At 47.3% G+C, this 23,515-nt stretch overlaps 1 protein-coding gene and 1 long non-coding RNA gene across 11 annotated transcripts in view; one reads left to right on the forward strand and one right to left on the reverse strand.

Annotated features, from left to right (window-relative positions):
* KIF16B (kinesin family member 16B) overlaps positions 1–1,175 on the reverse strand; it is a 321,890-nt gene extending 320,715 nt beyond the window's left edge. For all 10 annotated transcript variants that reach the window (XM_070052111.1, XM_008256361.4, XM_008256360.4 and 7 more), the window contains exon 1: positions 893–1,175. In XM_070052111.1, the coding sequence (XP_069908212.1) occupies positions 893–939 (47 nt within the window). In that variant the 5' untranslated portion in view covers positions 940–1,175. The remainder of the gene's footprint in view (positions 1–892) is intronic.
* Positions 513–23,302, forward strand: LOC138844335 (uncharacterized). The gene is made up of 4 exons (XR_011380017.1): positions 513–644; positions 18,795–18,827; positions 22,636–22,697; positions 23,171–23,302. It is a non-coding gene; the product is annotated as an uncharacterized lncRNA (long non-coding RNA).
* Positions 23,303–23,515: the final 213 nt, after the last annotated feature.

The following is a 23,515-nucleotide window of genomic DNA, read 5'->3' on the forward strand; positions in this document are numbered from 1 at the left end:
AAAGTGTCACTTTGCAGGGACAATCGTGGGTTAGGCCGCTGCCTGCAGTGCCGGCATCCCATATGGTCCCAGGTGGACTCCCAGCTGCTCCACTTCCCATCTAGCTCCCTGCTAATGCACCCACGTGGGAGACCCAGAAGAAGCTCCTGGCTTCAGCCTGGCCTGGCTCTGGATGCTTCGGTCATTTGGGGAGTGAACCAGGGGATGAAAGACCTGTGTCTCCCTCTCTCTCTCTCTCTCTGTAACTCTGCCTTTCAAACAAATAAATCTTTAAAAAAAAAAAAAAGTGTCACTTTGTAGGAATATAGAACAAGATTAACTTCTGTGTTCACAACGCTAGCCCTATTTTAACGTCAGCATATTTCACACACCTGTGAGGCCTCCCTGGCATTTTTTTTCCCCCTAGGTGCCAAAACTTTGAGCCTAAGTAATCCGCTGACCGGAAGTTAGGGCTGCACACGCAGGGGCCCCGTGTCACGTCTAAGCGGGCGATGGACAGTTCGAGAACTCTGGGCTGGCATCGGTGAGGGGCTCCCTGACAGCCCCGGGGCCCCCTCACGACGTCCCCCGTTTCGCACAGCTGTTTCGCATCTTCACGGACGAGACGCGTCCCTGCTTTTTAAAGACCGGACAAGCAAATGAAGGTAATGGGCTCCAGAGACTTGACAGGAACCTTCCCTTTGACCTCGTGAACTCCTGACGCCTCACTGTCCGCTCCGGGACAGCGCGAAAGCGACAGCAAGGCACGGAGTCCGCCAGGCCCGACAGGTTCCTGGCAGTGCCCCTTCAGCGCGGGGGTCAGCCCGTGACGTTAAATCCCGGCTGGCCCGGGAGCGGGAGCTCGCGATGGAGGCGTGGCGACCGGGACTGGGAGGCTGGAGGCCCCACTCACCTGCGATTCAAGGGCCGGACCCTCACGGCCACCTTGACAGATGCCATGGCTCATCCCGACCAGGCCCGCGCAGGGTCCCACCAGCCAGCGCCCCGCAGCTGCCGGCGACTCTTGCGACTTGTCCCGTGGCTCCCGCCCACTTCCGTCTCACACCCGCCCCCCTGCTCCCGGCCGGACCTGGAGTCCCGCGGCAGCCCCACCTGCTAGGCCACTGAGCATGCCCAGAACGGCTCCGGCCCGCGAGATCCAGCCGCCGGGATGTCGCGGCGTTCGGGGCGGGGCCGGGGCGTTGCTGAGAGGCGTGACCGGGCGGCACCTAAGGGGCGTGGTTGGTGTGGTGGGCGTGGCCGTGACGATGCTGAGAGGCGTGGTCGGGGCGGAGGGGCGTGACCGAGGCGGTGCTGAGAGGCGTGACCGGGGCCGAGGGGCGTGGCCCAGGCGGAGCAAAGGCGCGTGGCCGGGATCCCCGCCTGGGGTCCGGACTAGCGGCGTTTGAACGCCACGCCCGTAGGGCAGTGCTGGGGCACTCACCAAGGGCGGCCAGGGGTGCATGATCTCAGGAAACCTAAAACCCACGTTCTTCCCCCAGGAAAGCAGGACGTTGGGAACAGAGCCAGGACCACAGTCATGAGATGGGCTTCCCATGAACAGTTTTTCAGCCCTTAGCCTGGACCTGGTTTGGCCCAAGCGCATCCATTTCACAGAGGAGGAAACTGAGACCCCGGAGTGGATCGGAAGCTGGCAGTGCTGACCTCCGCTACTCTGCAGAGGAGGCCCTAGCGTGTGCGTTGGACCCTGTGAGTCAGGCTCCCGGGGCACTGGACGGTTTACACCAGAAGGAACGCTCTTAACGCTGGCTGAAATCAGACCTGGCCCCTTGGCTTCCAGTGCCCATCACCAGGGAGCTCCCACTTCGCTCCCCCGCCTCCCAAACCTGAGCTCACACCAGAAGCTGCCCTGCTGTGGCCCACGAGTGACTGGGGGTCACTTTAACCTCGGTCTTCCTCCTGCTGTGCCTGTCACCCTCACTCAGCACTCCGCCCAGGCCGGCCAGCCCCGGGGCCCCTGCCCCGCCTGCCTCAAGACCCCTCCTGGTACACTGCCGCACCCCCAAGGCCGGCGTCTGTGAGCTGTGGGTCACCTCGGCTTCCACGCCCGCAATGGGGTCACCAGGGGTTGTCCTGATCCTTTGCACGCCGGGGGCAGCGGGGAGCCGGCCTGCAGCGGGCAGAAGCCCTCTCCAGGAAATCCGGCCACTGCCTGGGGGCCTAGTTTTGAGCCCCCGGCCCACCACGCACTTGGTGGGTCCCCCCAGCTTCCACCTCATCTGCACTTCAGGATCAACTCCGTGGAGTAGGCTTAAGTCTACAAACACGAAACCCACGCACACAAGGGACTCCCCGTTCACAGCATCCCCTGCGTCCCCGGATCCCCCCTATCTGCCCCCAATCCTCCCACTCCTCGGCCAGCGCGGAGCTGAGTGCGGATTCGACCACCCGCAGGCGGGAAAACCCGGAGTGAGGCAATAGGAGCCAGCCAGGGAGCCGGGCATGCGCAGTAGGAAAAGCCGCGAGGGAACCCGCGCGGCGCCCCGACAGCGCCGAGAAGGGGGCGGGATCCGCCTTCTACGGGAGCTGCGTGGGGACAAACTGCGCGAGCCGCCTTCCCGCGGGGACGCGGCCGCGGGGCGCCAGGCCAGAAACGTTCGGGACCACCGCACGTAGGAGGCGCTGGGCCTGCGCGCGCACCCCAGAGGCCTGCACCCGGACTCGGCCCGCCTAGTTCTTAGGGATAACAGCGTTCAACTGGTCGGGGAGAATCTAGGATTTTCCTTGGCGGGTTGCTTAGGAGGGTTCATTCATTGCTTCTTACTTATTTGCGACAGCCCACACGTGTTTGTAAACCATCGCACCGTGCCGGGGAGGGAACGTGCGCTTAGTACCTCTTTTGTTAGGATAGATTCTAAGATGATGCACAGGGTTGCCCACCCTGTGCGTGCTTTAGAGTGCACGTTTATGCACCCCTGGGGTTCCCATTCGCTGGGGCTGGGGCGAAGCCAGCCAGAGACGCCGTACTCTCCACCAGCTCCGGTTGTGTCCCGGCCGCCCACCCGCGAGAATTCAAAAACGCCCGCAGGGGCTTGGAGCCATGCGCCAAGGGCCAGGGGCAGAGAATCCAGGAGTCTGTGCCATTGACCTGCCACAAGGGCCGAAGCTTAGCGATTTAAAATAGAGCCACTGTTGGTTTCTCACGGTTGTGTGAATTGCTGGTCTCACCTGGGCTATGCACCGTCTTCAAAAAGTTTATTTTTAATATTATTATTTATATAAGGTGAACAAATTCCATGTTTCACATATACAGACTTAGGAGCATGGTGATGCTTCCCACCCTGCCTTCCCTCCTCTTTTTTCTTTCTTTTAATTTTTACAATGACATACCTTCAGTATATTTTATAATCATTAGCTTAACCCTCCACTAAACAAAGAATTCAACAAGTAGTAAGAAGAAAAAACCAGTTCCTCAACAGTAGAAACTATGCTGTAAATAATAATCAAATCTCAAAATGTCAGTTTCGCTCATATACATGACTTTTTAAATATTAATTTATTTGAAAAGGTTAGAGAAGGAGAGACAGAGAGGTCTTCCATCTGATGGTTCACTCTCCAAATGGCCTCAGTGACCAGGGCTGGGCCAGGCTGCAGCCAGGAGTTAGGAGCCAGGAGCTTTGTCCAGGTCTCCCAAATGGGTGGCAGGGGCCCAAGGACTTGGGCCATCTTCTACTGATTTCCCAGGCCTTAGCAGGGAGCTGGATGGAAGTGGAGCAGCCGGGACTTGCATATGGGATGCAAGAATTGCAGGCAGCAGCTTTACCCGCTACCCCACAGTGCCAGCCCCTATACATTACATTAAAAAAAAAAAAATTAGACCAGGGCCGGTGCTGTGCCATAGCTGGTAAAGCCACTGCCTGCAGTGCCAGCACCCCATATAGACACATGTTGAAGTCCTGGCTACTCCTCTTCCGATCCAGCTCTCTGCTATGTCCAGGGAAAGCAGTAGAAGATGGCCCAAGTCCTTGGGCCCTTGCATCTGTGTGAGAGACCCAGAAGAAGCACCTGGCTCCTGGCTTCAGATTGGCGCAGCTCCGGCTGTTGCTGCCATCTGGGGAATAAACCATCAGATGGAAGATCTCTCTCTCTTTCTCTCTCTCTCTCGCTCTCGCTCTCTCGCTCTCCCTCTCTCTCTCTCTCCCTCACTCCCTCTCTCCCTCACTCCCTCTCTCCCTCTCTTTCTCTCTCTGTGTAACTCTGACTTTCAAATAAATAAATAAATCTTAAAAAAAAAAATAGACCAAGTTTCTTCGTGTGGCCAGATAGCTTTCCACGGGACACGCCCAGTGCTCAAGAAGTGGGGGGATGTAGTGTTGCTGACATCCCATTGGCCAAAGTCCATCACATGGCCAAACCCAGGGTCCTTTAGGAGGGGGCACCCATCTGGAAGGGGAGGGTACTCAAAATAAAAAATCACATCTTGAACAGCCCCTAAATAAAATGTATTAGATTTAGTAACACCTGAACTTGCAACCCACTAGCAGACACAAGTATTTTCATGTTAAGTTAGAGTAGTGGCAGCTGTGTCAAATTGTTCTTGCATTATTGTTATGGTAGTCATTAGACTGCCGCTAGATCCGTCATTTAATGTAAGTGCTTACATTACTCTGTCACAGTTGTATTTTCTAATATTTTGACAGTTGCATTTTGAAATAATTCATTTTCCTTTTAATCCCATGTGTTTGACGCCTTCTAAAACGCTTGTTTTCAACAACCACAAGGATCCATGAACCAAAAAAAATTGTTTCAGAGCCCACGATTTAGAAATTCACTTGGATGCATGAACTACATTTCTGTCTTCTAAAAGTGTTGGATTGTGATGGAAAGGAGAAGAGAAGAATCTGAGGAAGTAGGCATTCGGCTCAGAGGTTAATCCGCTCCCATGCCATATCATAGTGCCTGGGATCAATTCCTGGCTCCCACTCCTGACTCCAACTCCAGTTCAGCCAGTGGGAGACGGCAGAGGTGGCTTAAGTTATTGGGTCCTTGCCATCTTCCTGGGACACCCGCACTGAGTTCCCAGCTCCTGAGTCTGGCCCCAGCCCACCTTGGCCATGCTGGCATTTGGGCTGCAAAGCAGTAGATAAGATTTCCCTCTCTCAATCTCTCTTCTCCATCCTACCAAAAAAGTTTCGAATCTGGCCCAGATTAAAACCCAAATGGCACTAAATATGAACAGAGTATCAACCCTGTCATCAACCAGGCATACAAACCTGTGTACGTGGGTATGTGTGCTGGTTTCGTTGTATCGGTTTATTTTGCTTTTCATTTACTGTTGAACATTTTTTTCATGCTATACAGCCACCTCATTATTGTCAAATAGTTGTGAGTGATTTAAATTCCCTGAGTCCTTCAGAATATTTGATTCATCTTGAAATACTGTTATCAGAAGAAAAATACTATATTCCCATGAACAGTGTTGTTTTTTCTTCTCATCCTCTAAGAAATAAAATTTATTTTCTCTCTCACAAACATGACTTTTAAAAAAAACTAGAGGTGTGCATTTAGCCTGGTAGTTAGGATGCCCACATCCTGTATCACAGGGTTTAGGTTTAGTGCCCAGCTCTGGTCCTGACTTCAGCTTCCTGCCAGTGCAGGCCCTGGGAGACAGTGGTGCTGACTCAAGTCGGGGTTCCTGCCACATCCGTGGAAGACCTGGATTGCGTTCCCACTTTCCAGCTTCGGCCCGGCCTACTCCTGGCCGTTACAGGCATCTGGGGGGATGAACCAGCGCGCAGGAGTGCATTCTCGTTCCCTCTCTCTCTCTTTCTCTCTGCCTCTCAATTTTTTTTACTTAAAGCAATTAAAAACCTTGATAAACAAGAGACTTGCACACTTACCTTGGACAGGAGCTACAGCTGGCATCTCATAAGCCCATCTGTACCCCTGGGAACTAGCAGTGCCAGCTGTAACTATTCTATCAACACAAACACTCCTCAAGTCCTTAGCGAGAGGTCTCTTGCACCAAGGAAGTTCGGTTGAATTGAGGAGCTATGCAGTCACCAAGAAACAAAATCAAATATTCTCCTGGTTTTCAGGCAAGTGTGTACCAGTATTGAAGGATGCCCAAGTATCTCTCCCTAAACTGTTGAGAATATTCAAGCAGTTAAGAAGCAAGACGACTCCCTGCCTTTCCCTCTGCTTGCCTGATGGCAGGACAGAGTCACATGGACAAGAAGTCTCTCTATCCCTTCCTCCTACTTCCCTACCTCAAGGCAGAGATGTCAGTAGTCACTTCCCAGGGACAGCTGCTTGTCAGCCCAGCGAGGCTGGGAGGAGATCTCACTCCCTTCCGAGCCTGAAGTGTCCGGCCCCTTTATTTTGTTGTTCAGATGCGTTGCTCTTTCTTAAAATATGATTTCTTTTTTTAAAAGATTTTATTTATTTATTTGACAGGTAGAGTTACAGTGAGAGAGAGAGACAGAGAGGTCTTCCATCTGCTGGTTCACTCCCCAAATGGCAGCTACTGCCAGAGCAGGGCTTATCTAAAGCCAGGAGCCAGGAGCTTCTTCTGGGTTTCTTACACAGTTGCAGGGGCCTAAGGACTTTGGCCATTTTCCACTGCCTTCCCAGGCAGAGAGCTGGACGGGAAGAGGAACAGCCAGACTAGAACTGGCACCCATACGGGATGCCGGCATTGCAGGCGGAGGAGAAACCTACTGTGCCACCATGCCGGCTCCTAAAACATGATTTCAAATACAATCCCAATTGACTGGTTGGAGATAAAGACACTGCCCAGTGGCGTAATAGGTAAAGCTGTTGCCTGTCACAACGGCATCCTATATGGGTTGGGTTCGCGTCCTGCCCCACTTCTGGTCCAGCTCCCTGCTAATGGCCTGAGAAAAACAGCAGAAAATGGCCCAAGTGTTCGAGCCCCTGCCACCAATGTGGGATGTTAGGAAACTGTCGCAGTTTGCCGCATGGCCCAGTTACCTGAGCCAGGCTCCACCCCCATCCTAATGGGATTGGCTGCTCCTGCTTCCCTGCCCGCCCTCAGGCAAAGTTTTAAAAGGGCCTGTTCCTGAACACGTGCTCTCTTGCCCCTTCTCTCCTGCTCTCTCTCTGGGTTCCTCCCTCTAGCCTCCTCCTCTGGTCTCTGGGCTCTGCTCTCCTCTCTCCTCTTCTCTGCTCTATCTTCTCTCCTTGCTAGCTCCTCTCCTCTCTGTTTCTCTCTTATATTCTCTTTCTCTCTTTTTCCTTTGCTGCTCCTTCACTCCGGTCTGTAGGGTGTTCCCCAATAAACCCTTTCCCTTACTCCGGTGTCCGGTGTGCTCTGCAACGGCTAACATTAAGATATAACATGGGAGACCTGGGAGAAGCTCCTGGCTTCAGCCTGGCCCAGCCTTGGCCACTGCAGCCATCTGGGGAGTGAACCAGCAGATAGAACATCTCTCTCTCTCTCTCACTCCCTTTCTCTCTGTAGCTCTGACTTTCAAATAAGTAAATAAATCTTAAATAAATAAATAAACTTACTGCTGAGAAACAGTGGCTTCTCCTCCCCCATGACAGACACGGCATGTGTTATGAAAATTGCTTGTTTTCCCCATGTTAATCTGCCTTTTGTTAAGAGGAATCTGATCCACCTAAGAACCCATGAGGATTGAGAAAATAAATTGTATTTTTCTTCCCTTCTGTATCAGAGACAGAAATCAGAGAAACCAAATCCAAACCTTATCTTATTTTCATTTTCTAAATCATAAAATGTAAGGTTATATTTAAATCTCCTAAGATACTACACGTGAAAAGCAAAGATAATTAGAAAAAGTGTACTTGAGCTCCAAAGAAATAGGGACAATAACCTCCCAAATCATACTTCCTAATTTTAGTGCAGCTACAGGCAGGTAGCCATGGATGTCAGCTTTCTTTTATAGAAGTGAATGAAGAAATCACAGCAGATTCAATTTAATAGAAACTATCACCCTAAATCATAGTCATTTTATATACTAAAATGGAAAAGATTGTTTTCAATTGCATATAACTATACTTTCAGTCACTGATAGTTCAGAACTGATGGACTTCGTAGAGTCTGTAGCAGCACTTCAACTTCTTTAGAGTAAGAACTTTTTCTTAAAGATCTATTTTATTTGTTTGAAAGGCAGACACACACACACAGGGAGAGAGGGGGAGAGAGAGAGAGACAGCGACAGAGGGCTGGGCCAGGCTGAAGCCAGGAGCTCCTGCTGGGTGTCCCATGTGTGTGGCAAGAGCCCAAGCTCTTAGGCCGTCTTCTGCTGTTCCCCCAAGTACGTTAGCAGGAAGTTAGATGGGAAGCAAAGCAGCTGGGACTAGAATGGACATTCTGATGTGGGAAGCTGGCATTGTGCCCTAAAGCTAGCCCAGAAACCACAAGTAGTTGAAGGAACAAGGAAACATTTTATAATCCATTTTGGAGCTGAGGCCTTAGGGGGGAACAGAATTTGAACCCCTAAGAAGGGTGAAAAGGTGACTTTTGGGGCAAAGAAAATATCTTGAATAAGTGTTCAGAATTGGGACTGTAAGTCCTGCTCCTCAAATAGAAAACCTCACAACCTGGAAAGGAGTGTGAGTTGTAAACATCGTGAACTTCTTCCTTCCCCTGAATTCCCACCTTGCAGCTCCTCTTCCCTGGAGGAGGAACCTGTTTTCTACCTCTTCAATGCCCTTAGCCCTGGAATGTGCTTTGGACCACAGAAGACAACAGAACTGACTGCCTGTCCTTCCCAACCATGGACTCAAGAGGCTATGTGTGCACCCAAACTCTCACTCTACGAATCTCTGCTGCTGTCCTGGGGGTAAACCCAGACTCACCTGCGGAATGACAGTGTGGCCCAGCATTGCCCAGCACCACACCCAGTAGCAATCAGGCCCCAGACATGTGAGCAGGGCCACATCAGACTGGCCAGCCCCAACCAGGTCATCAGCAGCTCGCAGGTCTATGAGTGAAGGCAGCCCAGGCTGACTGAGCCCGTGCAGACCAGCTGAGTGCCAAGCTGACCTGCAGACTTAGGAGCGATGCAGGAATGGTTGTCGTTGAAGCCAGTTGGTTTAAGATGTGTCTGTCATTGCTTATATCCAAATACCTCCCGTCTTCTCTACTGAGAAAAGGCAACTCAAGAGCCTTTTTTAGTCAAGTAGAAATTTGAGCGACATGAGCTAGAGACCTTTAGAGTTGCAATTTGGAGCTGAAATGATCTTGCTGGTCCTGTGCTACTCTGCACATGTGGAGAACCAGACCCAGATGGGCCATGTGCCTAAGAGTACCACTCCCTCACCCCCCACCTCCACCCCACCTGGCTCTGAAGTCAGTACACTATCATCCGCCTTCACACCGCCAAGCGGCTGCCCCAACTCAAAACGATCGGTCTCTGTGTAGCCTGGTGGGCACCGCTCATTTGTAACTCACTGGAGCATTTTAAAACTTTGTTTTCCGTGCCTGCCTACCAATAAGACTACAAATCCCTCAAGGGTTTTAAAAAACCAGGCCTTATTGTGCTCTATACCCCCGATAATGTCAGCTTCATAAATATTTAACTTGATGATTAGCAAAATCAATATAAACTCATTATACTTATTCTGTTTCTGTAGGTAACCAATATATAAATATGAATTTCGACATTGTGATTTTCTGGCTTATTTTGTCCCCTTTGGTTCCTTGAACCAGGCCATAACATAAAGGTTATGCCATTTGTTACTGTCAGGCTTAATTAAGCCCATTATAATTCGTTAACCCCTGAGCTTGCTTTGTAATTAACATTGATTAACACAAACAAGTACAAAATAGGCCATCAGCACTTTCCAGAAGTGCTGATTACAATCATATTGGTAATTCAATACAGTATAGAAGATGGCAGGATAGTAATTTGCACTCTTGTTACATAAGGAGACAAATGCTACAGCACAGAACTAAGCCAAGAAACAAAATGCTCTGTTCATCCGATTCACCTGATTACACCTCTACTCTGCTAACTCGCCCTGTAAGCATGTACACCTTGGGTAAGATTACCAAAGGCTCGGCTCCCAGGAACTTGCTTAATTGCCTTCCTGGGACAAAAGGGAAGCCTTTCAAAGCTGACTGACAGGCAAAGGCGTGTCCAGTCACAGCAGAGCAGCCCTGAGGCTCCTGACAGACAGCTAGGGGCCAGGCTCTCCCCCTGGAAGGCTGGGATGTAGTCCAGGGTTTGATGGCAGCAGGTGAAACTGTGAAGACGCTCCCCAGTGAGTGCCCTGGAGACACTGAATCTAAAAGTCTCTGGGTGACTAACAACATGAAATGAACTCTATCTGCCCTACTCGTCACCGGCACCTATACTCTAGATTGCCTTTAAGATCCCCTCCCCCGGACATCCGTGGTCAAAGAGAAGGGCTTGCGCCATGCTCCTGTGTGAATACAGTGGATTTTCTGCAGGGGATGCACACACTTTTGAACTTGCGCTTATCTCCAGGAATACAGCCGTGAATCTTAGGAACTACAGTCATTTTTGCTCCCTGCAAATGAATAAGTGGGACTCTGTAGCACCGCACTCCAGGGAGGCATTAACCAAATTGATGCCCATCCAAATCTATTGACCCTGTGCTGATGACTTGATAATGAGGCCATGGAGATCTTCCGGATCACTGTTTGTGCTCCAGAAAGTACCATATGGAAATCACTCAGTGATCAGGAAGGAGTGCTTGCACGGAGTGGATGTTTCTTCTTTCTTTCTTTCTTTCTTTCTTTCTTTCTTTCTTTCTTTCTTTCTTTCTTTCTTTCTTTCTTTCTTTCTTTCTTTCTTTCTTTCTTTCTTTCTCTTACAGGCAGAGTGGACAGTGAGAGAGAGAGACAGAGAGAAAGGTCTTCCTTTTGCCATTGGTTCACCCTTCAATGGCCGCCACGGCTGGCGCGCTGCGGCCGGCGCACCGTGCTGATCCGATGGCAGGAGCCAGGTGCTTCTCCTGGTCTCCCATGTTTGTTTGTTTGTTTGTTTGTTTCTTTCTTTCTTTCTTTCTTTCTTTCTTTCTTTCTTTCTTTCTTTCTTTCTCTTACAGGCAGAGTGGACAGTGAGAGAGAGAGACAGAGAGAAAGGTCTTCCTTTTGCCATTGGTTCACCCTTCAATGGCCGCCACGGCTGGCGCGCTGCGGCCGGCGCACCGTGCTGATCCGATGGCAGGAGCCAGGTGCTTCTCCTGGTCTCCCATGGGGTGCAGGGCCCAAGGACTTGGGCCATCCTCCACTGCACTCCCTGGCCACAGCAGAGAGCTGGACAGGAAGAGGAGCAACTGGGACAGAATCCCGCGCCCCAACCGGGACTAGAACCTGGTGTGCCGGCGCCACAGGCAGAGGATTAGCCTATTTTGCCCCGGCGCTGGCCGGAGTGGATGTTCCAAAGTCATTGCTGGGAGATCTGTCCAGACACCTGCGTCCGTGGAGCTCAGGTCTTCTCCTGCAGGCACTCCTCCTCAGCAGAGATGGGGTGAGGAAACGCCTAGGAATGGGAAAATGAGGCAGCGGTATTGTCGGGCAGTGGGTCAAGTTGCCACCTGCGATTCAGGTATCCCCTGTCACAGTGTGGGTTCTACTCCCAGTTGCTCCACTTCTAATCCAGCATCCTGCTGATGCCTGCATAATATGGCCCAAGTGCTTGTGCCCCTGCCACTCCTGTCAGAGACCCCAATGGAGCTGCTAGCTCCTGACCTCAGTGTGGTTGAGCCCCAGTCTTTACAACCACTTGAGGAGTGAATCAGGAAATGGAAGATCGATCTCTCTCTGTCTCTCTTTCAAACAGATCAATAGACTTTTTTTTTTTTTTAAAGAATGGGAAAATGGCGATCAAAAGCAGAACTGAATAGATACAAAATAGAAATACACATTGATGGAAAGGATCAGTGTTAAGAAAGGCTGGGAACTGGGGCCTGCACTGTGGTGCAGCGACTTAAGCCACCACTTGCAACACCTGCATCCCATACAGGAATCACTTTTTAATACTAGCTGCTCGACTTCTGATCCAGCTCCCTGCCAATATGCCTGGGAAAGCATCATAAGATGGTCCAAGTGTTGGGCCCCTGCCACTTACATGAGAGACCCATATGTAGATCCTTGCTTTGGCTGGACCCAGACCTGGCTGTTGTAGTCATCTGGGGAGTGAACCAGCAGATAGAAGATCTGTGTGTGTGTGTGTGTGTGTATGTGTGTGTCCCTCTCTCTGGGTCATTCTTTAAAACGAATAAAGGAAACCTGAGAATGGTGACATTTGTCCTTGTTATCCTTCCTTCCTGTCATTGCCAGGCATCCTATTCAGGGTCTTATATACATAAATCCTGTAAGAAAAAGGGGCACAGAACGGAGAGGAGACAGAATATGAACTTGCAGCCAGACTGAATTTATTCAAGGAAAATAAATCCACAGAGGTCTACCAAATGCCGGCATACACACAAACCAGAACATGGCAGGGGGCCCAGGGCCCAGACCCCAGCAAGCTGGGCCTTTTTGTATCTTAGGTGGGCTGGGGAGGGGGTGGGAGGCAGTAGGTGGAGGTGAGCTTCTCCATACTGGCTCCTCAAGTTTGGCTGTCAGCTTCCAAGCCTGGAGAAGACTGCAGAGGGCAGGGTGGAGAACAATTTGGTGTGAGACTGAACTGGTGTCTTGAAAGAAGGCAGGGGTAGCAGGAACCTAAAAAATGGCTGAGGCTTATGTCCCTGTTCCACCAAATCCCAATAGGGCTGTAGAGGATCATTTCTTCCTGTCTTTCCCAGCATACTATGCTCTGTCTCTATCTCCTTTGAGTTACAAGATATGCATGGCTTTTTTCTTATTATTATTATTTGATTTTAAAAATAATATATAACATCTATTCAGTGGGGTACATAAAGCATACTGGATGAATTGTTTCACATGCATTCTCTGCTCTGATGAGACTCAGAACATTTCTACCATCCCAGACACCTGCTTCAAGGCACAGGTTTTTGATTTTAAAGCCAGGGATATCGTAATAACAGTCACAGTTTTTAACGTACAGTCCTATGAGTTTTGACTAATGGACACAGTTGTGTATCAATCAACGCAATGAAGATGTAGAATGGTGCCATCATCCCCCAAATTCCCCCATGCCTCTTTGTAGTAAATCTCTCCATCTGTCTCCAACCCCTGGTAACCACTAATCTGCTCTCTGTTCCTACAATTTGTCTTTTCTAGCTTGTCATGTAAAAGGAATCATATAGTATGTGGTCTTCTAAGTCTACCTTCTTTCACTTCGCATAGTAATTTGAGGCTCATTCAGGTTGTGTCTATCAATAGCTCCTTTTATTACTGTCTGGTGTTAATCATACCAAAGTCTCTATGTCCATTTACCAGTTAAAGGACATTTGGGTTGTTTTTAATTTTAGACAATTATGAATCAAGCCACTATAAATATTCACCTATGGGAGTTTACGTGAACCTAAGCTTTCATTTCTCTAGGAAGTAGAATGTCTTTAAAAAAAAAAAAGATTAGTTTTATTTATTTGAAATGCAGAATTGTGGGGCAGAGGTTGGGGAGAGAGATCTTCTGGCTTACTCCCCAGATGGTCACAACAGGAAGGACTGGGCCATGCCATACCAAAGTCAAGAGCCCGGAACCCCTTCCTGGTCTCCCATGAGGGTGGTAGAGGCCCAGGTACTTGAACCATCTCCTGCTGCTTTTCCCAGACGCATTAGCAGGGAGCCGGCTCTGAAGTGGAGCAGCCAGACTTTATCCTGTGCACATATGGGATGTCAGCATTGCAGATGCAGGTTACCACAACAAAGGCCCCAAGGAATCAGACTTTCTTGATCTGTGCTAAGTACATACTTAACTTTGTTTCAAAGGAAAAAAATGTGAACTCAGGGTGAGTGTAGTGTTTCGCATTCCCACCAAGTTTTAGTTGCTCATAGTCTCATCAGCACTTGGCATTGCCAGCTTCTTTTTCTCTTTAAGTCATTTTAACTGAGTGTATGACATAGATTTTTGGAGCTGAACAACATTTCCATAGAATTTATTACTGTCTTCAGAGACAACTTAAAATAAACCTGATGTGTATATTTGCATGAGAGAAGCATGACTCATGGTAATTAAGCTGTTCATATTAATGATACTAACTGGAGTTACTTTACCCATTCAAACCAACTTTGATATCAAGCAGCTTCGGTAACAATTTCCTTAGCACGGTTGTTAAAGACCAAACAGCTGGATCTTACTTAATGTTACCCTATGGGTTATGCCTAAAAGTTTGGCTTCCTTCCTTCCTTTCGGCATCTTTAAGGCCTTCGGCAAATTTTCACTAACCACCTTTGTTTAGGTGTGTTTCTGGACCCAGCAAATGAAGCATCTTTCCAGCTTCTACTTTCAAGAATCTATTGATCAGGGACCAGCACTGTGGCATAGTGGGTAAAGCCGCCGCCTGCAGTGCTGGCATCCCACATGGGTACCAGTTCAAGTCCCGGCTCCTCCACTTCTGATTCAGCTCTCTGTTGTGGCCTGGGAAAGCAGTAGGAGATGGCCCAAGTCCTTGGGCCCCTGGACCCACGTGGGAGACCTGGAGTAAGTTCCTGGCTCCTGGCTTCGGATCAGCACAGCTCCAGCCATTGTGGCCAACTAGGGAGTGAACCAGTGGATGGAAGATCTCTCTCTCTCTCTCTGCCTCTCCTGCTCTCTCTGTGTAACTCTGACTTTCAAGTAAATAAATAAATCTTTAAAAAAATATATTGATCAAAAATGCTCCTAGACCGGAGAAAGGGAAATAATGCTTCATTGCAGTAAACAAATTGGCACATTCGGCGGCTTGCCTGAGAACTCGATCGCGCTTATGCTCTGCCTCCAATACACACACAGCTGCACAATGCAATTCTCTAGAAGTAACTACTGCTGATTCTTCTGTTTGGGGCAGAACCACACATGGTCACAGTCTGAGCCTCTTGTATTTTTCACATGGATTCCTCCTGGCCTGTGACTTCTCCCTGGGTCTCATTGCTAATGTCTTATTTATTTACATCTCTCTTTCCCATCTGCTGGTTCCAATGGTACGCTGTTGCCAATGAGATTGGGACACGTGTGCCACCTCCTCCATGTTAGTCATCATCTCTCCAAATCCCCCACCAGGTATTTCCATCTGTCCACATCACCCCTAAGCAGGCAGACATAATGGACAACTCAGCTTCGTCTTATTTTTTAGCCTTTTTATGTATTTTAAATAGGTAACAATGCACAAAAACAAATGTAAAAGGTACAAAAGCACACGGAGCTCAAAGTCTGCTTCCTTTCTCTTCCTGAGTTCCCAGTTCCTTTGCCCAGAGTCAACTGTATTTACTGGCACCCCTGGTTCTAGTCCCAGCTGTCAGCTTCCAAGCCTGGAGAAGACTGCAGAGGGCAGGGTGGAGAACAATTTGGTGTGAGACTGAACTGGTGTCTTGAAAGAAGGCAGGGGTAGCAGGAACCTAAAAAATGGCTGAGGCTTATGTCCCTGTTCCATCAAATCCCAATAGGGCTGTAGAGGATCATTTCATCCTGTCTTTCCCAGCATACTATGCTCTGTCTCTATCTCCTTTGAGTTACAAGATATGCATGGCTTTTTTCTTATTATTATTATTTGATTTTAAAAATAATATATAACATGTATTCAGTGGGGTGCATAAAGCATACTGGATGAATTGTTTCACATGCATTTCCCATGTCATCTCTGCTCTGATGAGACTCAGAACATTTCTACCATCCCAGACACCTGCTTCAAGGCACAGGTTTTTGATTTTTTGTATTCCCAGAAAGAACATCTATGCACTTACAAACATAGTTACAGAATGTTTTTGTATACAGTATCTTTTTTCTTTGCACAAGTAGGGCTGAGGGTGTAGTAACCATAAACAAACCAAGAAAGCCTTGACCTTTTCAGCGGATGAGGAGATGGGATCAGTCTCCCCAGATAAAGCCAGGACCTGCTTGTACCCATTGATGACTGAGTGCGTTCTGAGCCACAGGGGGGAAGACAATCTGCAGACTGTGCTGGCAATGTGGCACCTTCCCTTCCGGAAGCGAGAATGCATTTTCTTTCCTGAATTCAAGAACTTCGGGTAGCAAATGCCACGCAGTCAGACACCTGCTGGGTGATGAGCTAGAAGGAGGAAAGGAGGGCTTGTCAGCAGGTGCAGCACTGCGGCTTCACTGCCTCTAACTTTGTCTCCAATCTCAATTAACTGCACAGCACTCAGGATTTGGATGGTGGTTTTTAAATATTTAGTTGAACTTACCCCTTTTAAAACTCATTTCTTTTTTTTATAGTTTTTTTTTTTATTTGAAAGGCAGAGTTACAGGGAGGCAGAGAGAGAGAGAGAAAGAAAGAGAGAGAAAGAGAGAGTCTTCCCTCTGCTAGTTCACTCCCCAAATGGCTGCAACAGCCAGAGCTGGGCCTATCTGAAGCCAGGAGCCAGGAGCTTCCTCTGGGTCTCCCATGCGGGTGCAGGGGCCCAAGGACTTGGGTCATCTTCCACTGGATCAGAAGAGGAACAGCCAGGACTTGAACCAGCACCCATATGGAATGTGGCACTGCAGGCAGTGACTTTACACCACAGCACCTGCCCCTTAAAACTAATTTCTGTGTTTCTTGACCTTCTTAGGAAGGTACCCCACATACTAATATTATAAAATAGATCCTCTTGTGTGTGTGTGTGTGTGTGTGTGTTTGATAGTAATGATAATTATGAAAGATCTCCAGCTTCATTTACTTTAACATAACCCTGGTTATTCTGGCCCCACAGAACCATCCGTCTTCTACTTATTTGATATCTTGGCTTTACTTTAAAAAGGAGGCAGTAGTTTTCTCCCCCTTAAAATCAATACATCTTAATCCCACTTTCTACGTGATAACCATGAATATTATTCATAATATCGAATGAATATTCATGAATATTATTCATAACACTTTAGAGTTGCTATTTCAAAGGATCTGAGTTGCCAATGAGGACAGTTACGCACTGAGAGACCTCAGCATTGGCACTCGTGATCATGGAGTAGACAGTGAACCACATAACGGGAACCTACAGGGAGTTATCAGGGAAGCAATTCAGCCTTCGAAGTTTGCCATAGGATGAATTATGTCCCCCGGTTTCATATGATGAAGTCCTAATCCACAGCACTTCAAAATGTGATTGTATTTAGAGATTTGAAGAGGTAAATGAATAGGGTCCAGCACTGTGGTATAGCAGGCTAAGCCTCCTCCTGCTGCACCAGCATCCCATATGGGCACCAGTTCATGTCCCGGCTGCTCCTCTTCCAATCCAGCTCCCTGGTATGGCCTGGAAAAGCACTTGAAAATGGTGCAAGTGCTTGGGCCCCTGCATCCACGTGGGAGACCAGGAAGAAGCTCCCGGCTCTTGGCTTTGGATTGGCCCAGCTCCTGCTGTTGTGGCCATTTGGGGGAGTGAACCAGCAGATGGAAGACCTTTCTCTCTCTCTGTCTCTCTCTCTCTCTGTAACTCTACCTCTCAAAGAAATAAATTTTTAAAAATCTAAAAAAGAGGTAAATAAATTTAAAAAACGAGGTCATAAGGGTGGAAATCTATTGTCTCATGGCCCCTAGGGACTCCACTTCTGTCCCACTCAGCAGACCACCTTTGTACCCATCTTCACCTGAGAGGATGGGCTATCAGTCCCAACCAGATTGAAGACCCTGCACCATCTATGAAGTTTCTTGTGTTGGTCTGGTTGGCTATGGCCTGATGGTGCTTCTCTTCCTCTTTCTTCTGGTGCTTGCTTTGAAGCCAATATTTTGCACCAGTGGGCTCACCTTTATGTACAAAACTGTAATGTCTCTCCATGCCAGGTATGTGGACAATTTCCCTATTCGAGTTCAGCTGGATTATCCTGTTAGATATCACCATTGCCAGGTCAGGATCCGAAGGTCTTAGGTAAGTATCTGTGGATGCATAGCAAGTGCAAGGTGTCCTAAGTACCTCCACTGTAATAAAGTTTAGTATCACCCAATAGCCCATAGAGACCCTAGAAAACTTTGTCATGGATTCTCTTGCAGTGTCATGCAATGGAGGCACCTACACGAAAAAGAGAAATAATACATTCTGTTGTGTATATATAATAACAACACCCGAAAGCCATGTGACTCAGCAGCATTGCTTTTCTCACTTGAGTTATCTTGTCATGGATTATAAGTATTGTCTGTCAGGTGCACATTCAGAGTGTGTAAATGTTGTTAGGACCACAACATGTGCAGTGACATCCTCGAGACCTACTGAGGAAATTAAAACAGAATTTAGATGATAACGTCATTGAAAAACAGAATGGGTCCACGGTGCTCAGAGATAAAGCAAGTTAGCTAGCTGGGGCCGAATGCCAAGAACACAACTCTGGGCCCGTGTGAAGCCTAGTGTGCAACAGCCTAACCATCCCTTCTGTGTTTTCATCCCTTGGCATTTTGGCAGCAGCACAGGCTCAAGGAGCCCTATATCATGAACCTCCTGTCACACATCAGGACCCAAATCACTGCTCTTTCTGATCCTATGCCTTCCTTCGGAGAGCTGCTAAGTTGCTCCTTCAGCTCTTGGAGTTCGTGGTGGGGAAAAGCTGATTGTTGTTGGCATAATCATCTTTGCTGTTTTTGTGTAGGTGCCTCTATTGCTGTTGTAGAATTTGCTTACAAGCCAGACAAAATGATCACTTAATGTGACTGCAAGACAAATAGAGACCCCTCAAAAGCTCTGACCACATTGTGGAAAACGTGGATGCTTGAGATTGCAGGAGCTGATTTTGAGGCATAGCATGTAGGGATTCAGCTTGACATGCCCACAGCCAATTGCATGTAACCTCCATTTTTCTCCCTAGGTACCCCCTAGAGAGCATTCCAAGCCCTAGGAGGTAAGTAAAATCAATAAGATAACCTACTGCTCTTATGTGTTGCCTAGAATGGCTCTGATTTAACGTCTCTTGGGAATGTTAATATTCCCTGGAAAAGCTCAAGTGTACTTCTATTAGGCAAAGGCCACTTTGGTTTATATTTTTATCTTCTGCATCATGGTGTAAGGAGCCAGTCTCCCAGCTTTCTGAAACTGTATATCTGTCAGTAAGTTCCTCCAATAAATTATTATTTCTGTAAAAAAAAAATGAGGTAATAGGGTAGACTCTAATCAGTGTAACTGGGGCCTTTTAAGAAGAAGCTGTTTATACATACACATACAGTTTAGACCGTATGAAGAAATTGGAGAAGCCCATCTGCAAGCTAAGGAGAGAGGCCTCAGAAGAAACTAAACCGCCGGCGCCGTGGCTCAATAAGCTAATCCTCCGCCTTGCAGCGCCAGCACACCGGGTTCTAGTCCCGGTTGGGGCATCGGATTCTGTCCCGGCTGCTCCTCTTCCAGGCCAGCTCTCTGCTGTGGCCCAGGAGTGCAGTGGAGGATGGCCCAAGTGCTTGGGCCCTGCACCCCATGGGAGACCAGGAGAAGCACCTGGCTCCTGGCTTCGGATCAGCACGCCGGCCGCGGCGGCCATTGGAGGGTGAACCAATGGCAAAGGAAGACCTTTCTCTCTGTCTCTCTCTCTCTCACTGTCCACTCTGCCTGTCAAAAAACAAACAAACAAACAAACAAAAACAACACTAAACCAGGACTGGCACTGTGGCATACCTGTGATGCTGGCATCCCTCATGTGTGCTGGTTTGAATCCTGGCTGTTCCACTGCCAATCCAGCTCCTTGCTAATGGGCCTGGGAAAGCAGTAGAAGATGGCCCAAGTCCCTTATCCATATGGGAGACCCAGAAGAAGCTCCTGGCTCCTGGCTTTGGACCAACCCAGCCTGGGCCTTTGTGGCCATCTTGGGAGTGAACCAGAGGAAGAAGAAGAAATTAATTCTAATGACATCTGAAACTCACACTTCTATGCTCCAAAACTTTGGACAAATAAATTTCTATTTCTTAAACTGTGCAGTCTGTAGTATTTTGCTATGATACCCCCTAGCAAACTAATACAGCAGTACACAGAACTGAGTCAATTAGAGATCTTTGGCTACAAATCTTACAAACCTAGTCAGACCCACTGCCTTAGGTTATGTTCCCAGGACTCTGCTATGCAGAGCTGAGTGCAACAGGTGTGCTGGAAGTGTTGACAGGAGCAACCCCTGCCTAAGGGCAAAGAACAGAGAGGGAGAAGTTGAACTGTGATATAATGGCAAAGGAGGCCTCAGTAGATCCCAAGGAAAGCTCTGGAGCTGGGTTGGCCCTTCGAGGTTATCCAGACTGAGGCCAGGGAGCTGGACCTTTGTACCCCTGCAGGCTGTCCCCTACAAGAGGACTTCAGCTGAGACAGGGGAGCTCTGTGTGTCTGAGGGAAATTGCTGAGGTCTTGGCTGTGAACCATCAATGTCCAATGCTGCCAGCAGTAGGACAATGGGTATCTTGTTCCAGAGAGGGAACCCGGAAACACCCACCCAAGTGGAAAGAGTCTGTTTTTGGTGTTCTTGGGCAAGAAGTTTGAACTCATAAAACTTCAGGTATTTTACACAATAGAGAGAATACGAGGTACCTCATAGGATTTTGCAGGTTTACATGATTATATCTATATATATATATATACATGATATCTATATATATACATGATTATATCTATATATATACATGATTATATCTATATATATATCTGTATATGTATCTATATGTGTATACATACAAGGGGACATCAAAAAGTTCATGGAAACATACTTTTTTTTTTTTTAAAGATTTTATCTATTTATTTGAAAGTCAGAATTGAGAGAGAGAAAGAGAGAGAGAGCTCCCATCTGCTGGTTTACTTCCCAAATGGCTGCAATGGCCAAGGCTGGGCCAGGACAAAGCTGAGAGCCAGGAGCTTATTTCTTGATTTCTCACCCCTTCCTTCAGAACAAGAGGAACATTTTATGTGTCTTTGTAAATGTGCTTATCTCCAAACTCTAGATCTGGAAACCCCATCAGAGATGCCCCTTCTTTTTGTAGAAAAACAGTAGAGCTTCTGCAAAGTTTCATAATTTTATATTCTTCATATTGGATGTTGGGTATATATGAGTTTTTATGTTTAGACAGATAAATAAATACACAATCATAATGGAATGGGAAACCAAAAGCAGATTTTCTCTGCTATGTTACCTGCTCCCTGGGGTCTGTACAAGCAGTGGGCTAGGGTTTGTCACCACTAGTGGTACATGGTAGGGGTATGAGGGCAAGACCACATGGGCATCAGGACAAAGAAAGCTACAAAAGAACATCATATGGTGTTGCACTTTGACTTCTTTCTTTGCTGAGTAGAGAGAGAGAGTCATTTCTTAGGATACCAGGCAGAACGCGAATAGAGAAAGGGTTGGTAAAGAGAGGGTGGAAGAGGGGGAAGGAATTAGCATTTTCTCCCATGCACCTAATTTCAAAAAGCATCAAATTCCAGCAACCAAGTATCAGCCTCACTCCCACACACAGCTACCCAGAGGAATGGCTTCTCAACTTGCAAATATTTCCTTAGAGGTCACACAGATAGTGGATACATCCATTTCTCTCCAATAAATGCCATCATGGAGGTCTTCTAGTAGCTGTCGGAGGTTATGAGCAGCCTTGATGGAGTGAGGTAATGACATGGCAAAGTGATTGAAAGGCTTTACGATGTGATTTCCTATTTGGTTCAGACAAAATAAAACCATTATCTGTGCTTCATCTTTTTTAAAGAGATTGTTTCCTGAGCTCTTTCGTGTTTGAAGCCTGTTGCGGCACCAAGGAACAATATTAGCCTGTCACAATTATAGATCAGTTCATCCACACAGTTGGCCTCCAATTGCCTTGAACTCTTTCCAGAAGAAATGACTTTTCTGGGTCTATCTTATGCCCAAATATGCTGCCTTTTGAAAAAGATGCTACTGCTGTCATTCATTTGGATGTGGCCAAGTTGTCTGCCAACACAGACCCAGACACGTGGGAGAATTTGTAGGTAGCTGCTTGTGAAAGACCAAGACCCTCACTCTTCTATGGGTCAGCAGAATGAGACACTCAGACATGGGGATGTCGTGACGGTCAAGTGTTTGCTTAAATGGCTTACAGTTATCCTTAACGTGGACAGGGGTAGGGTTCCCCAAGGTCTCTCTTATCTGTCACTAATGCAGGACCAGGCCAGTGGGCTCATGTGGGCAAAACACAGTGGGTATATCAGGAGGACTCAGTTTCTTCCTTCTTCCACATCTACCCCCTGCTAACCCAGGAAGCTGTCATGAATGTCCTGGCTCCCAATTCCACTTTATTCAACAACCACCTGTCACACCAGACCTAGTCCTTGATTCTCAGGTGTCCAACTGCCAGCTCTACACTATACTGATTTTTTTTCCATTCCAGGAACTTCCCAACCAGGAGGCTTTAACCCAGTTTCCCACCCTACCACACAAGGAGGAAAGAAGGTCCCATGACCTGCTGTTTCTCCCAGAATTGAGATAGTTTTAATTCACTTCCCTGGGTGGAGGCAGCTAATATACAGTCCTTTGGTGGTGATTTTTAATTGTGGGAAAATACAACGTGAAGTTCACCATCAACTATTTTTAAGTGTACAGCTGAGTGGTCTTCAGTCCATTCATGCTAATGTACATCACCACTCTCCGTCTCCAGAACATCTTCCCAAATGGAAACTCCACATCAATTAAACATCGACTCTCCATTCTCTTCCCCCAGAAACTGCCATTCTACTTTTTATCGCTATGATTTTGGGTACTCTGGAAATCACATATAATGAGGTATTTGCCATTTTGCTTATTTTGTGAAATGTAATGTCTTTAAAGTTCCTCCGTGTTGTAGCATGTATCAGAACTATATACGACATTCTGTTGATCTAGGTATCGGTTGATGAACACGTGGCCTGTTTCTATTTGTTGAACATGGTGTTGGGATGAACATCACACAACTGTTGCTATGAACTGATCAAGTCCTTGCTTTCAGTTCTTTTGGATGTATACCTAGAAGTGAGATTACTAGAGTGTATGGTGATTTTATGTTTAATTTTTTGAGGAACTGCCATAATGTTTTCCATAGTGGCTGCATCACTTTATGTTCCTGCCACTAATGCACAAGGGTTCCAATTTCTCCACATTCACACCAAGTTTTGTTATTTCTGTTTTGTTTTCTAAGTAATAGGCATCTTAACAGATCCCATTAGTGTTTTAAAATGTAGTGATCACTCCTCATTTACAAACTTTCTTTTTAAAAACAGGACAAGAAGGAATACAGGGAGAAAAAAAATCAATGAGGAGCGGTCAGTGGATACTGGATCAAGAAATTAGCAAGATAATAGCCACCACCATCAGAGTCTTGTTATTGGTGACTGTGTCTCTTTGGAGCTGAGAAGATGAAACATTTGAATTCTTCCTATAAATTCTCAAGCTGCGACAAACTTAGAACATTGTCATCCTTTCACTCTATTTATCCCCACAGATATATGTTTATTAATAATAATATTTATCTCCACACATATATATTTATTAATAATAATATTTATCTCCACACATATATATTTATTAATAATAATTTTATAAAAACAGGCTGGTGACTACCAGGA

Source organism: Oryctolagus cuniculus, chromosome 11 (genome assembly GCF_964237555.1).
Source record: "Oryctolagus cuniculus chromosome 11, mOryCun1.1, whole genome shotgun sequence".
Classification (NCBI taxonomy): Eukaryota; Metazoa; Chordata; class Mammalia; order Lagomorpha; family Leporidae; genus Oryctolagus; species Oryctolagus cuniculus.